Source organism: Hyaena hyaena, unplaced genomic scaffold (genome assembly GCF_003009895.1).
Source record: "Hyaena hyaena isolate Hyena2069 unplaced genomic scaffold, ASM300989v1 scaffold_169, whole genome shotgun sequence".
In the NCBI taxonomy this organism is placed as follows: domain Eukaryota; kingdom Metazoa; phylum Chordata; class Mammalia; order Carnivora; family Hyaenidae; genus Hyaena; species Hyaena hyaena.
The window spans coordinates 1771758-1786671 of NW_024080801.1; the positions used below are offsets into that span (position 1 = coordinate 1771758).

The 14914-nt window shown below is 50.5% G+C and overlaps 2 protein-coding genes across 4 annotated transcripts in view; one reads left to right on the forward strand and one right to left on the reverse strand.

Moving 5' to 3' along the window:
* Nucleotides 1-14914, reverse strand: part of ZFAT (zinc finger and AT-hook domain containing) — a 196780-nt gene that overhangs the window by 39872 nt on the left and 141994 nt on the right. For all 3 annotated transcript variants that reach the window (XM_039240202.1, XM_039240201.1, XM_039240203.1), the window contains one exon: nucleotides 5193-5331. In XM_039240202.1, coding sequence (XP_039096133.1) covers nucleotides 5193-5331 — 139 coding nt within the window. The remainder of the gene's footprint in view (nucleotides 1-5192; nucleotides 5332-14914) is intronic.
* LOC120237056 (60S ribosomal protein L7a-like) overlaps nucleotides 8552-14914 on the forward strand; it is an 8209-nt gene continuing 1846 nt past the window's right edge. The window contains 3 exon segments of the mRNA XM_039240211.1: nucleotides 8552-8663; nucleotides 8665-9398; nucleotides 14220-14301. Coding sequence (XP_039096142.1) covers nucleotides 8578-8663; nucleotides 8665-9398; nucleotides 14220-14301 — 902 coding nt within the window. The 5' untranslated portion in view covers nucleotides 8552-8577.

Genomic DNA, 14914 nt, shown 5'->3' on the forward strand with positions numbered 1-14914 from the left:
TAACAGTCTGGAATGGAATGTGCCTGGATACACAACAAAGACAGGTGTGTGAAGTTTTTATTACAATGAAAAATAAACACGCAGGCAAAAAGAAAATAAAAGATATTTACATCCTGATCTCTAAAACATGGGAGGGTCACCTTGCATGGCCAGAAGGGACTTTGAGGTTGTGATTCATCAAGGATCCTGAGATGGGGAGATGAGTGTGGATTAAGCAGGAGGGACTAATGTGATCACAAGGTCCCCCTAAAGAGGAGGCACAAAGGACGTCAGAGAGAAGCAGTAGGACGTCTCTACCGCCACTGGTGGCCTTGACGGCGGAAGAAGGAAGGGGCTCGAGGCAAGGAACGTGGGCAGCCTCTAGAGGCTGGAACAAGGCAAGAGAATACGTTCTCTCTCCCCCGGAGACTCCAGAAGGAATACAGATGTGTTAGCAAACTTGGCCCGAGCCTGCGACACCTATCTCGGACTTCTAACCTTCAGAACCTTAAGATAATAAATCTGTGTTGTTTTAAGCCACCAGCAAGTTTGCGGTCATTTGTTACAGCTGCCCTAAGAGGCTGATACAAGCAACTGGACGGTAACTGTGACAAATGGGCTGACTTATCAGAGGAAACTGGATACAGAGCGATCTGATTACACAATATTAGGAAGCAAAATGTGGACTTGGACCTTGTTAGCATCCCCACTTCTTGCTGTCTCTTAATCCAGTGCTGGTCCTGAGACCCAGACTGAGCCCCGGCCAGAACGAGGAGATGCACCCAGGCCGGTAATCTAGCGGACGCCCTATGCAAGTGTGAGGGGGAGGGCCCCAATCACACGGCATGCATGCTGTCCGGCACAACCCTGGAGAAGACCTTTGAGAAAAACAGTGTAAGGGAAAACAAAAGAGGGAAAGTGAAGCGCATTTTATTATTAGCCAGGCTGGTGTCCCAACCCGCCATGAGGACCATGAGGGAAGCAGGAGCTTAAGTAAGTCCCGCAACTCCGCCATCCCTCCTGGTCCCTCACATGTTCCCCGAACACTTGGCATGTGAGAGCCTCCAGGCAGGCACAGGGAAGCCCTGAAAAAGAGGTCCCAGAGCTAGCCTCGGGTCAGAGCAGCAACCAGGCCTCGAGACAAAAAAACGATAAAGAGTAAACAGCAGCTTGTGTGTGTGAGACCCTCTGACGCAGGGTCAAGTGACCACTATGGACCGCAAGCCGATCAGTGTCCCAGGACAGGACCATATGCTTCCTCACCCTCTTCCTCTTTAACAAGCGCAAATGTGAGAAGCTAAGTTATGGGTGTATATCCAAGATGCGTATGCACACACTTTTACATTCTTCTAACAGGGTCATACAAAAATCACACCAAGATTTTACCAGATGCCGCAAACAGAGCCTTCTCTTCGAGCCCCCTCCTCCCGCTGCCTCTCATCCCAGTCACTACCCTGGCCTCAATGACCCTCTAACAGTGGGGCCGGGGAGAATGGGTAGCACTGAGCAGAAGCAGCAAATTCTCCTCCTGCGAGCAACGTGGGTAACTGCTGAAAAGAACACACACGTTCTGTTACAACCAGAATACGGGGCCCTGAGGGGCTTCCCAGCCTTCATCCCTAGCCCAGGCCATCATGCAAAAGATGCCACCATACCCAGGGTCCAGCACAATGTCAGACACGCTAGGAACACGAGAGACACACGGTGAAGAAGGAACGTGGGAATAAACACGAGAGTAAATCTGAACCATTTATTAAGCGCTGCTACATGTCAGGCACCGTCTGGGACCTTAGAGAATAGTATCTAATCTTTACAACTGCTGCTGGGCGGGTACCAGCCCCTCCTCTCTGAAGACACGTAACAGGACATTCAGAGAAGTTAGTCGTCTCAGGGCCACGGCGATCACCACCCCGGCTCCAGGCCCCCGTCTGCCTCCCACGCCTGTGCCCTTGCCAATAACCCAGAGTGACTGAAGGGCTGCTCTGAGGTCCTGGAGACTGACAAGCCTGCTAGCCCCACCGTGTCCTGCCGCGAGCTCAGGAGGGAGCTAACAACCTGCGAAGCCGCTGCCTCTGAACCTGCAACCTAGGGAACCAGGCCCTGAGCTGGCCTACTCTGGAAGATTCCAAGAGGAAACAGAGGCGGCCCGCTGCGGCCACACAACATGTGGGAAAACGCCTCACATCCATGTTAGTGAACAAGTGACAGGCCAGGGAAAGTAGCAAGAGACTGTGCAATCTGCCTCCCAAGTATCAGAGGGCCGCCAAATACAAGCAGGAGTAACACACTGACACAGCGCTCCGCGCAAGTCTCGGTGATGAAAGGCACCAGAGTTCCTGGGGGCTGTGCGCCCCAAAGGGACCCAGACGGCACCCTGCTGCCATCGTTGCCCCTATGCCCTGGGGACCAGGAGCCGGCTCCCACCAGCTCATAAGCCAGTCTCACATCCCTGCCCAGTTCAGTGACATCACACTGGTGGCTTCAAATTGGCCATGGCAGAGCCATTTAGAGAAACTGGCCAACGCTGGAAACCAGGTCCCCTCTCCCCGCCCCTGGGGCAGCCAGCTGGTACACATGTACAGAGCACTACCAGTGGACAGCGGGGCAGCCGCCATTCCGGGGGGCTTCGGGGGCCCACCGAAGATCACCCCGACTCCACGGAGACCACCAGGGGACCTTCTCCCAGAAACGTCTGACCCAGCAACATCTCAGCCTTTTCGGCCGCCTTCCCTACCTCCTGCACGGTGCCACACGTGGACATCCTTCCCAAATTCCTGAGCATTGTGTGTAGGAGAACCCTTGCCCAGAGCTGACGGCTCTGCCTGTGTCCCAGCGTGACACCACTTCCAATCGGCCGATGGACAGGGAGTCCCTGCACTCATTGCGGGGAAGCTGTGACACCGTTCTGAGAAAACTACACTTCGTTCACAGCTTGTAATCAAGTTCTCCTAACACGTATCTCTCTATATCAAAACAAGAAATTATTAACTCCCATGAAGATATTTTTTCATGAGTAAATAGAAGACAAAAACAAAACCAAGGGGAGGGGGTGGGGGAGAATTCCTTGAAGTTAATCAAAAGAAGATGAAAATTCCAGTGGTGCTGGACTTAAGGACTTAGCATCCGAACATGGGAACCGTGTCCATCCCATGTCATCCCTCCGTTTTCCCACCTGCTCTCAGATGGAGGACCAGTGGGAGCCTTGGGCTCTTAGAATTTCTAAGGTGTGTTCATACTCAACCAGCTATCTGATTTCAGAGACTATTCTCCCACCAAAAGACAATGGTGTAATGTCTTTTATGAGCCAAGAGACATATAGTTGTTTCCTTCCTCAGTTTGTCTTTTGAAGGGAGCATTGGAAATATATATGTGTGCGCCTGTGTGTGCATATGTGTGTGTATACCCTACATACATACATATACACATACGTACATATCTACATACATATACACACATACATACATACACACATATACATACATATGTATATACATATAGTTATGAAAGAAGACCATAAATACCCCTGCGAAGATTAAAATGAAAACCTGGCAGACGCTGTCAGGGAATGCCAACTGATGATAGTCTTAGAAAGGTAACTGAAAATGCAGGGCAGGAAACAGTTCAGCACCAGCACATTCTGCAAGGCAATGATGAAAGTTTGGAAGCAGAGAGCAGTGATAGTGTCATCAATCAGAGCCCCACGCCTGTCCCAACAGCCGCAGTAAAGGTCTATTTCCTGCCAATCCAACCCAATAGTGTGAAGGATGTTAAAAGGAATGTTTAGCCTGCTTCTCCAGCAATCTACTGTGCCTCTAAAGCAATTGGTTCTCTCCTCTGTGATTCCAGGCCGGGGAGTGGGGGTGGGGGTAGGGGAGGAGGGACCATCAAAAGTGATGCAGTGGCTCTAGAATTCATAGATGTTTTCAGGAAAACAGAAAGAAGTATGAAAACGTTTTGAGTGTCACTCAAGTGTTCGCTCATGTAACCCCGTCCCCGATCAGGTGACAAGGCCGCTGTCAACTCCATTCTCAGGTGAGGGGTCTGAGCAGAGAGGCCGGCTAACTTGCCCCGATGGCACAGCTCAAGGAGCAGAGCACAGACATGCGCCAGGGGCCCCGCACCCCCCACGGCACCACCCCGGTCTCCAGCTCCACGAAATGGTCATTAAAACACGAGGCACACACTCCCCGTTACCCCTGATGGATGGCTCTAAAATTATCCCGAGTTTTTATGCTGCCATCTACTTCCATACATCAGCCCTGCCACAGAAAGCACGGAAGGATTCAGTCAATTCATCTGTTCTATATGAAGATGCATTCCATGGCACTCCCAGCGAGCGGGCCTTCGCGCTGCGTCCACAGCTGCGGCAGGGTACGCCATCCCCCAGCTCTGTTCACCGGGGGCAGGTTTCTAAAACGGTCTCTGGCTTCAAAGAGTCACAGGACTCAGGAAGTAGTAAAAACTGATGTAGTGTGTATGGCGATCATTTTTTTAGTTGAATTACTGAGGCGCAGATATAAATACAACAGCACTTCTCTGTACGGCAACAGCGCATGAGCTCAACCTTCTCAAGTGGGAATATGTGATCATTTACTGAAAAAAGCAGCAAAAAAAAAAAAACCCCAAAAAAACCGTCTAAGGCTTTTCAAGAAGATGAGAGGTTTTCATCCATTCTGTTCCGTTTAAATGCTCTAAATGGTTTATCCTTCTCAGGATGAATAAGCAACCTGAGCACTCAATAAATATTTTCTGATAATCTAAAGCAGCTCACCTACAAATACGTTTACCACGACATGATTCACGACTGCAATGAAAGGCAACTCTGGAAGCCCTACAATGTGCGACAGGAGCATGGTGAGATAAAATTGGGGCACTGCCACCCGATGGTGGACCACAGAAGCCCCTGGAAGTGTTACTGAGGGAGACAACAAAATGTGCACGTGACCATGAGCTTTCACTGGGGAGGAAGGTAATGGACACGGACAAAGAGCGGAAGGCAGCGCTGACAAATGAACGTTGTGGGGAGGGTGGTAACATCTGTGGGTAAATTATGATTTTTCCCCTCAGATTCCCGCGGAGGTAGTAAGCCACGCCGATACCCACCAATGGGGGACGCGGAGCACAGTCATGATGATGGAGAATTAACAAAACGCTCAGGGGTCGGGACTGAGCTGTAAGGCGTCCCAGCGCCTCCCGAGGGGCACGCTGCCTACCTTGCTGGAGGAGCACGTCGGCCGCCAGCTCCCCGGTGCCCACGTTGGCGTATTCCTCGTTGGGGTGCTTCCTGTTGTAGTGCCGCTTCAGGGAGCCGGATATGTTACAGGAGTAATGGCAATGGGCGCAGCGGAAGGGCTGTGGGGACAAGGAGGGAAAGTGAGTCCCGGGGGAGATTGAGACCCAGTGTACTCCTCCATCGACCTCCCACCCCGGGGTGTGACACCCCCAAAGCCAGACGAGCAGACTGCCCCTGGGGATGCACCCCAGGGAGAAACGCGGCTTCAAGATGCCGAGTCCTGCCTCTGCCAGGACCAAACAAGTGGCTGCACAAGGTGTCCCGGGACAGGAGGGGTCTGTGCTCAGTGTGGCTGCTTTCACTTCTTCTGTCCACTCGGGATGAACAGTTCTTGTGGAAGAAGAAAATAACAAAGAGCAATGCAGAAACCTATGGTTTGCCTTTGCCTTTTTTTTTTTTTTTTTTAAGTGACTGCCTTCCAGGGGCACCTGGGCGGCTCCTTCGGTTGAACATCTGACTCTTGATTTTGGTTCGGGTCATGATCTCATGATTATAAGATCGAGGCCTGTGTTGGGCTCTGTGCTGAGCGTGGAGCCTGCTTGGGATTCTCTCTCTCCCTCTCTCTCTGCGTTGCCCCTGTCTGTGCTCTCTTTCTCTCTCTCAAAATAAACAAACTTTTAAAAAATAAAGTGAATGTCTTTCAAAGTAATTCCCTGATGTACTTGCTTCTTTGACAGTCATTTTCCCCACAGTATTCACCTGCAAGCACATGCAGAGACACACGCATCAGCCCGCGGCGGGGCACCGTTAGGGAAATCCACCTGGTAATGTGCTTCCAGCCCGCGACCTGGGCAGGACAAGGTGCTTCAAGGTAAGGACGCAAGGGGCCGTGCTGCTGTGCTGCATGCTTTGAGGGGTTCTGACTAAGTGATGAGGAGGAAGGGGTGCCTGCTCAAGCCCCTTGGGGAGCCCAGCGATGCCATGCCCTCGGCTGAGCGAAGGACGGACAGGATCACTGCTCCGCCCCATGCCCTGACTCGCAGTCAAGACAAGACGGTATCAGTGCCTCTCTGATGTGTGTGTTCCGTCCAACAGAGCGCCATGTGCATCCCCAATGTGCATTCTGGGCCCATCCGGGAACACAAGCCGCCGCTGGCCTGGCAGGAACGGGGGAGGGAGAGCAGCCCGTGGTGGTAGTCGGAGCTCTCAGAACAGTTCAGGGCCCCAGATGGGATGATGGGAAATGCCGGCTTTCTCCAAGCCCTGTCCTCAGGCCTGTCTGCTGTCCTGCAATGGACCCAGTGACCCGTCTGACAGCCTGATGTAGATCCTGTTGTGATGGTTCCCAAACCACAGACAGGGGTTCCCATCTGCCTTCCAGACTCCTGTACACGGATGCCCTGCAGGCCTCTCAAACCAAACACACACAATTTCAGACTCATCTTTCTGCAAAATCAGCTAATCACCCAAAGGCAAAACCCTGAGCCCCACCCTAGACTTTTTCTTCTCTCTTACTATTCGTGTAATTACTGAGTCTTGTCCAAGCTTCCTAGGAACCCTCTCCAGAATTCGCTCCTGCTCCTCCGTCTGTCCCGGCAGCACAAGACAGGGGCTGTCTCGGCCTATAAAGGACATGCTGTTACTCCCAGGAGGGCCATTCTCAGAGAGGAAGACCACGGAAGTCAATCCAGTGAGAAACCCTAAAACGTTCCCCAGGGACTCCATTCTGTACAAGGCCACGCGGTGGCCCCAGGATGCTCCCCAGGGCCCCCACCCTGCACAAGGCCACGCGGTGGCCCCGGGATGCTCCCCAGGGCCTCCACCTTGTGCAAGGCCACGCAGTGGCCCCGGGATGCTCTGGGCCACATTGCATGTACTACATTCAGTCCCTATGTAAGCTAACCCTGTGGCTTGGCCCACAAGGATTTATTAAACAAAAGGACCCAGAACAAAGGCAAAAATTAGCCAGGCTCTCTCATCTGTCCCCTGAGCAGAGAACAAGCAATCTAAAATGCCAGTTGTCATTATTTCCAGAGTTAAAATAGAAGCTAAAACATTTTCAAGTGCTTTCATCTCCTAAATAAGCAAACGTCATGAAATTACTTTTGGAAAACTAGCACTTATATAGAAATCAGAAAGAGCAAGCGGAAAATACTCTACAACCATGGCTGAGTGATCAGTGGGCATAGGAGGCAGGAAGGGGCAACCACAGAGAGAAACGGTCCTATGGACCCAACTCTAGGCCCCAGAGCCAATCTTGCCCTTCTTGGGGCCAAGCAGGTTAACTGCCCCGTGCAAGTTTCCACTTGTATTCCCACGTCCACTCCTCGACGGAACTGCTAATGAGGAGAAAAACTGCCAAGACGTGAGCAGACAGGCCAAAAATGTACAGGTGAGCCCACCTGTGACTGACCACCAACTTCTACCCAAAATCTTCAATTCTTAAAGCTGGAAGAGACGCTTTCAAAGACTGACCCATCTTTACTCCACAAGGGCACGTCCTTCCGTGGGTGCTGGCAGTCCGTGATCGTAGCCGCTGGAAGATGCAGGGAGGTGAGCAGCTGCTTAGCTGCCCGACAGCACTGGGCATTCAGAAAGATCTGCCCCCTGTGGCCTCGTACCCCCAGTGCCCTTCCACTGCGTCAGGCCCCCCATGACCTCTCAGTGCAATCCATCACCACTGAACTTGCATTCGGCATCTTCTCCCTGGAACTGCGGTCACTGAGCAGCATCGGGGCCCTTCAAACAAAGCAAGGTCAGACCTATGAGGAGGCGCTGCCACTTTCCGGCAGGGCGTTCTGCTGAGGCTGTCACAGGGTTGGGGATAGAGGAGGAGGAGAGAGCAGATGACATGTCTATGCCCATGGCCAGACATCAAGTCTGCCTGCATTATTAATACTGCAGGCCTTGGGGTTTCACTGGTGAAGCACATACTTACTGACCCTTACTGATCGCCTACTGTGCCCCACCCTGAGATTACAGCGACGGAACTGAGTCCTGTGATTCTCTGAATTCATACGAGCACGGAGACACAGGCGTCAACTGCAGATGCCCGATGCTATCTGGGCAAACTAAATCAGAAAACTCAGTGTCTAAGTCAGATGCTGGAAGCCAGCAAATGACACTAGATCTTCAAAGGGAAGTTCTTTATAGAGAGCTTTCGGGCCCGAAGATGCCCCAAAGTCAGGAGGAACATAGGAGCAGCTACAGTAGCTGAGTCCACATGAAACAAAACATCCAAGTTCTCACTGTGGCCAAAAACTAAAGTGAATCACCAACGAGGCATTCCTGCTATTCGGTGTTATGCTGGAGTTATTAAGAAATGCCATCACGCTTTTCCTTTCTTTCTCCTCCAGCCATCCAAGATGCTGAAAATGAAGAAGGCCAAGGGGAGGAAGGTGGCCCCGGCCCCAGCTGTCGTGAAAAAGCAGGAGGCCAAGAAGGTGGTCAATCTCACTTGAGAAAAGGTCTAAGAACTTCGGCATCGGACAGGACATGCAGCCCAAAAGGGACCTCACACGCTTTGTCAAGTGGCCCCACTACATCCGGCTGCAGCGGCAAAGGGCTGTTCTCTATAAATGTCTCAGAGTGCCACCAGCGATTAACCAGTTCACCCAGGCCCTGGACCACCAGACAGCTACTCAGCTGCTTAAGCTGGCCCACAGGTACAGGCCAGAGACCAAGCAAGAGAAGAAGCAGAGACTGCTGGCCCAGGCAGAGAAGAAGGTGGCCGGCACAGGAGATGTCCCCACCAAGAGGCCGCCTGTCCTTCAAGCTGGGGTTAACACCATCACCACCTTGGTGAAAAACAAGAAGGCTCAGCTGGTAGTGACTGCTCATGACGTGGACCCTATTGAGCTGGTCGTCTTCCTGCCTGCCCTGTGTTGTAAGATGGGGGTTCCCTACTGCATCATCAAGGGGAAGGCCAGGCTGGGGCAACTGGTCCACAGGAAGACCCACACTAATGTCGCCTTCGCACAGGTTAACTCAGAAGACAAAGGAGCTCTGTCTAAGCTGGTGGAAGCCATCAGAACCGATTACAACGACAGATTCGATGAGATGTGCCACCACTGGGGTGGCAACGTCCTGGGTCCGAAGTCAGTGGCTTGCATCGCCAAGTTGGAGAAGGCGAAGGCTAAAGAACTGGCCACCAGTAACACGGCCAGCCAAGGAGAGAAGGCAAGGGGTGAGGCTGGGTTTGGGGTCATGTTTCAGTGATGTTCTAAACATCTTTCTCAAAGGGTACACCAAAGTCATCCACTGGACTTGAGAGAGAAACGGCAACTGAATTTGTGGAGCCGAAATCGACGTTCTCGGAGTTACATCAGGTAAGTAGGTAAAAGACACTTTTTCACAACCAGAGGATTTACTTTTCTGGTTCCTCAGACAAGGAGTCCCATGTCACTCATGAACTGGCTCCAAGAAACCGATTAGAAGGCATCTAACTGCATGCAAGTGAGGCCAATCCAACATCCCATCAGCATCAAGCAGAATGTTTTAAAACAAGATGAGAAGCTGGCAGTGAGGCAATGTCCCAGGTGGTAACAGTGGTTACCAACAGCCCGGGATGGCTTCTGTGTGGGGTGGAGGGTGCCCTGCTGGCACGGCAGGCAGGAAGGCCGTCGCCACGCGAGAGCCCGCCGTGGTCTGGGTAACCAGGGATGGCAGATGGCTGTGCAGCTACATCAAAAGGCTCAGGGATCGAGCTGTGGGCCTGGCCCTTGAGTTGGGCCCACCCCTCTCCAGAGAGGATGGAAAACGATAATGGCCTGGGAGAAGGTTCTGGATAATGAGTGGGGTGAAACCTACACCCACAAGTGAAGACTATAACCTTAATTTTAAAAACCAGTTGACTTAGGAGATAGAGACAAAGATGAGGTCAAGAAGGAGACAAACCACAAGTCCAACTGATACACAAGTGAATTTGGATTCCAACTGCGGGAAAAGACCCTACGACTGTAACAACCTCTAGTACGTGGGCTGTTTGGTACCAGGCAGTTTCGACAATGCCTGATGGAGGCTGGGCTCTCAGCACAAGGACACCTCTGTAGCGTAGAAGCCCTCGAAATGACACAACAGCACTCTATATCAAGCGCAGGTCGAAGCGTGGAGCCAGAAAGCATGACTAAACCAGGAGCTAGGAGACTGAGGTTCAGGTGCCGCGCATACACTGAGCAGCTGATACACCCCAGCTAAATCACCATCTGTGAAACAGGAAAAAAACACTTTCCCTATCTATCTGACAGGGTTTATATGATATGTCAAGAAAGAGAGAGTATGAGTCTGCTCTGAGAAATGAGATGTATCAGGCCTTACGACTACTACACAGAACTAATTAGTATGTTCACATTTGTTAATATCATCCTCTGAAGCACCTCCTGGTGGGGGTCACCCCAGTTCCCCTCCTTCCCTCCTGCAGAAGCCTCCTTTTTTGTGCAGCCTGTGACCCTCCCAAGGTGCCATGTCACAGAGGGGATCAATCCAGGAGAGCCTGGGGCTCAAGGCTGGCTCCCCCACTATAAGCGTTTTGTGAATGTTAACTATTATTATCTCTAAGATCATTTTCAGAGTCAAATGTTACAGTGTAAAATGACAGAAAAAATTAGAAAATGGACCATAAACACCAGCAACAAGAAAACACAATCTCCCCAGGACTTATAAAGAACAATTAGGTTTTAATTACACGGGCAAAGAAGAAGTGCTGAAGAGAGTTACATGTCTGTCATTTGAGGCCAGGTTACGCGGGGCAAGTGCACTAAACTCCCATTGCTTCCCTTCTGGGGGACCGCACAACCAGGGATGCCAGCTCAACAGCAGGTGAAGGGAAGCTCTGTGAGAGTAGCAATGGGGCCACAGAACGAAGCAGTGGCCAAACTGCAGGAGGAGGAAGACATGGCTTCAGAAAACGTTCTGAGCACAAGGAGGGTAAGGAGGTAGGAGGGGATCCTGACATTGGCCCTCAGCCAAGAGCTAAAACAACCACTGTATCTAAATACCGACCAAGGCTGAGCAGGTACCAATCGCAAACAAACTGCGGCTAATTCAGCCATGTCCACCTTCTCACGACCATCCACTAGCCATGTGGCCTCAGGCACAGACCTGAACTTCTGGCGTCTTGATTTATTCCTCAGAAATCAGGACTGGGAAGACAGAATTATGGGGTGGGGCCAAAGAAGTTATACAGATGAAAGGGTGAGTAAATGTTCAAAATATCTGCTCCATCATCACCATCATCATAAACATCATCACCAACATCACCATCATCATCATCACCATCCTCATCATCACCATCATCATAAACATCATTGTCACCATAATCATCATCATCACCATCACCATCATCACCATCCTCATCACCATCACCATCATCATAAACATCATCGTCACCATCCCCATCACCATCATCACCATCCTCATCATCACCATCATCATAAACATCATTGTCACCATGATCATCATCATCACCATCACCATCATCATCATCCTCATCACCATCACCATCATCATAAACATCATCGTCACCATGATCATCATCATCACCATCACCATCCTCATCACCATCACCATCATCATAAACATCACCGTCACCATGATCATCACCATCATCACCATCCTCACCATCACCATCATCATAAACATCATCGTCACCATGATCATCATCATCACCATCACCATCATCACCATCCTCATCATCACCATCCTCATCACCATCACCATCATCATAAACATCACCATCACCATGATCATCACCACCATCATCACCATCCTCACCATCACCATCACCATAAACATCATCGTCACCATGATCATCATCATCACCATCACCGTCCTCATCATCACCATCCTCATCACCATCACCATCATCATAAATATCATCGTCACCATGATCATCATCACCATCCTCACCATCACCATCACCATCACCACCATCACCACCACCACCATGCAGAGATATTACAGTATTACTGCTCCACTCTGCGGTCTTCTCCCACCCGACATCCTCTCAGAAAAGATCCATGGAATAGTAGGCTAACCCCCCTGCACCCCAGGCTCTCCCAGGTGCATGCTCCTTCAATGCTCTATGCAACATGAGGTCAGAGAGGTCATGGTCAGATGTCACTGTTCCCGTGAGGCCTCCCCTCTCCATGCCCCAGTGTCCCATACAGCTTCGAGCTGGTTTGCTTTATATGGCATTGATTACCTTTAATAGAACATCTGCTTTACATACTTATTCTGTTTATTGTCTACTCACTCCATGAGAATATAAACTTCAGGAGGACAAAATTCTTTTTGGTCTGTTTTGATCACTGTTACTACAGCACCTAGAACATGCCTACAGAGAGTAAGCTCAGTACTAATTACATTTAGTTAACCCGTGAACACTCCCTCTAGACCAGCTCTTTATGTTGAAGGCTCCCAAGCCTAGATTCCTGTAAACCCGGGGGAAATAGGAAGGAAATACCCGGGGGTGAGCAGCAGACACTACTAGGGTTATGTAGACTTCATTCATTTTCCTTCCTAAATTTCCATGTGTTCTAGGATTTCTAGAATAGAATGCATGTTTTAAGTAATTAGAGACATATAAATGTGAAGTTAAATACATTTAAAAAGCAAACAAACAGTAAACAACTGTCCCAGGACCTGAGTTTAACTTTTGCCCAAGACTCAATGAGTGTCGATGGCTCACTGCCTAAATGTGAGGACCTTGTTTTCTGCCAAATTCCACCCCCCCACCCCAGGATGGCCAGATGGCCCACACTAGTCCCCCAGCCTCTTCGCTGAGCTTTCTATGGTCCCTTCCCAAGAACTATCATTTAAAGGTGTAAATCAGACAGACCATGTCAAGTCTCTGCTCAAACTGCCTAATGACTTTCTCCTGTACTTAAAAAAGCCCATGCTACCTTTCCTGCTGGGGCCTGTGACTTCTCTGACCACTTCCCTGTCCATGTTTGGCCTATGTCACTAGGCCCCAACAGCAATGGGTGCTTTCTCAGTCTACCCTCTGTGCAGAACACCCAACCGGGGACCGTCACAAGGTAGCACCGCCATGGACCAAAGTCAAGTCCCTAATGGGCCTCTCACCAGGACACATGTCTGCATCACTGCCCCCCAGGGCCCTCCAAGTCTCTTAAGAGCCTAAGGGGAGGGGAGACGTGTGCAGAGGCTTCGAGGACCCCACCTGACACCTCTCTTCAACACCGTGGGCTGCTCCAAACCTTTTCACTCCTCTGGCTTCCACTCATGCTGTGAGGCTGGTCCTTCTTCCTTAGCAATGCTCCCACCCAGCCCTCCTCTTCTCCGCTAACCTCCAGGACAATTTCTGGAACCCAAGTGGGCCCCCAGGTGTTTTAGGAGGTGTCCACTTCTGCCCTCCGACACTGTCCTCCTTCTACCTGAGTTTCTTGGGGTAGGCTGTCTCTTCCCAATAACCTCGAGAAAGAATCTTCTGATCCTAACACTGCCTGAACCCAAACAAGAAGGAGCTGAGGCCGTCTTGGCGTAATGGGCCACGCAACATGTGCATGTGCAGACAAGGCTGTGCTGGGTGAGCAGGCCGACCCGGCTTATTTAGTGCCGATCCACTCCTTCTCAGCAGTCTCGAGTCCTAGATCCCCAAAGAAGGAGTCAGAGGATGACACTGGAGAATGCACATCCCCTCCCCATTTAAAACACCTCCCCTTTGCTCTGAAAGAAGACAACATTGCCTCGCTTCGCAGGTTTTAGCCAAACTTAAGGAGTTCAATGTTTTCTGTATCTCCAAGTTACTAAAAATGTCTACGCATCGTCTTGGAGTTTCCAAGGGGGGAAATGTTCACCAGACAAGCTCCTATTCCTTCTTCAGGAGTCTTGGCTCACAGGCTTCCCCTACCTTCACTTCCAAAATCTTCCCTCACTCGCTGGAAGATGGAATTAATCCTTCTCGTCTCTCATCCGCAGTCCACCCCCACTGCAGCACCTCATAAAATCCATAGTGCTAATCCTGCTACAGTGTGACCATTACCCGCAGGCTGTGGCCCGTTGAGAGCCGAGGCCATGCCGGACACGCTCATCCGCACCTCCCTTGAGCCAGCACAGGGCAGGCATGGTGGGTACCCTACTACACATGTGTGGCTGAATAAGAAAAAAAATCACCTTCCTCTTTCTGTGAGTGATTCGTGTGAGGTTAGTCCAACAAACCTTTCCCAGAACAACTAAAACTCGAGGTAAGAATTTTTTATTTTATGCGTTAAACTGACTCCCCAGGAGCTTACCTACTAGTAGTCTATGTTGACTGGAAGCCTTACTGAAAACATAAAGTATTAGCACATATTTTGTTTAAGTATTATACACTGTATTCTTACAATGAAATTAAAAAAAGAAAACATTACTTGAAACCATAAGGAAAACACATTTGCGGTACTGTACTTATTGAAAAGACTCTGCACGTAAGTGTACCATGCAGTTCAAACCCACGTTGTTCAAGAGTCAGTCGTATATAAAGAATTCCTGAAAACAAATTAGAATAAAACCACCCAATAGAGGGGCGCCTGGGTGGCTTGGTCGGTTAAGCATCCGACTTTTGCTTAGGTCATGATCTCGCGGTTCGTGGGTTCGAGCCCCGCGTCGGGCTCTATGCTGACTGCCAGCTCAGAGCCTGGAGACTGTTTCAGAGTCTGTGACTCCCTCTCTCTCTGACCCTCCCCTGCTCACGCTGTCTCTCTC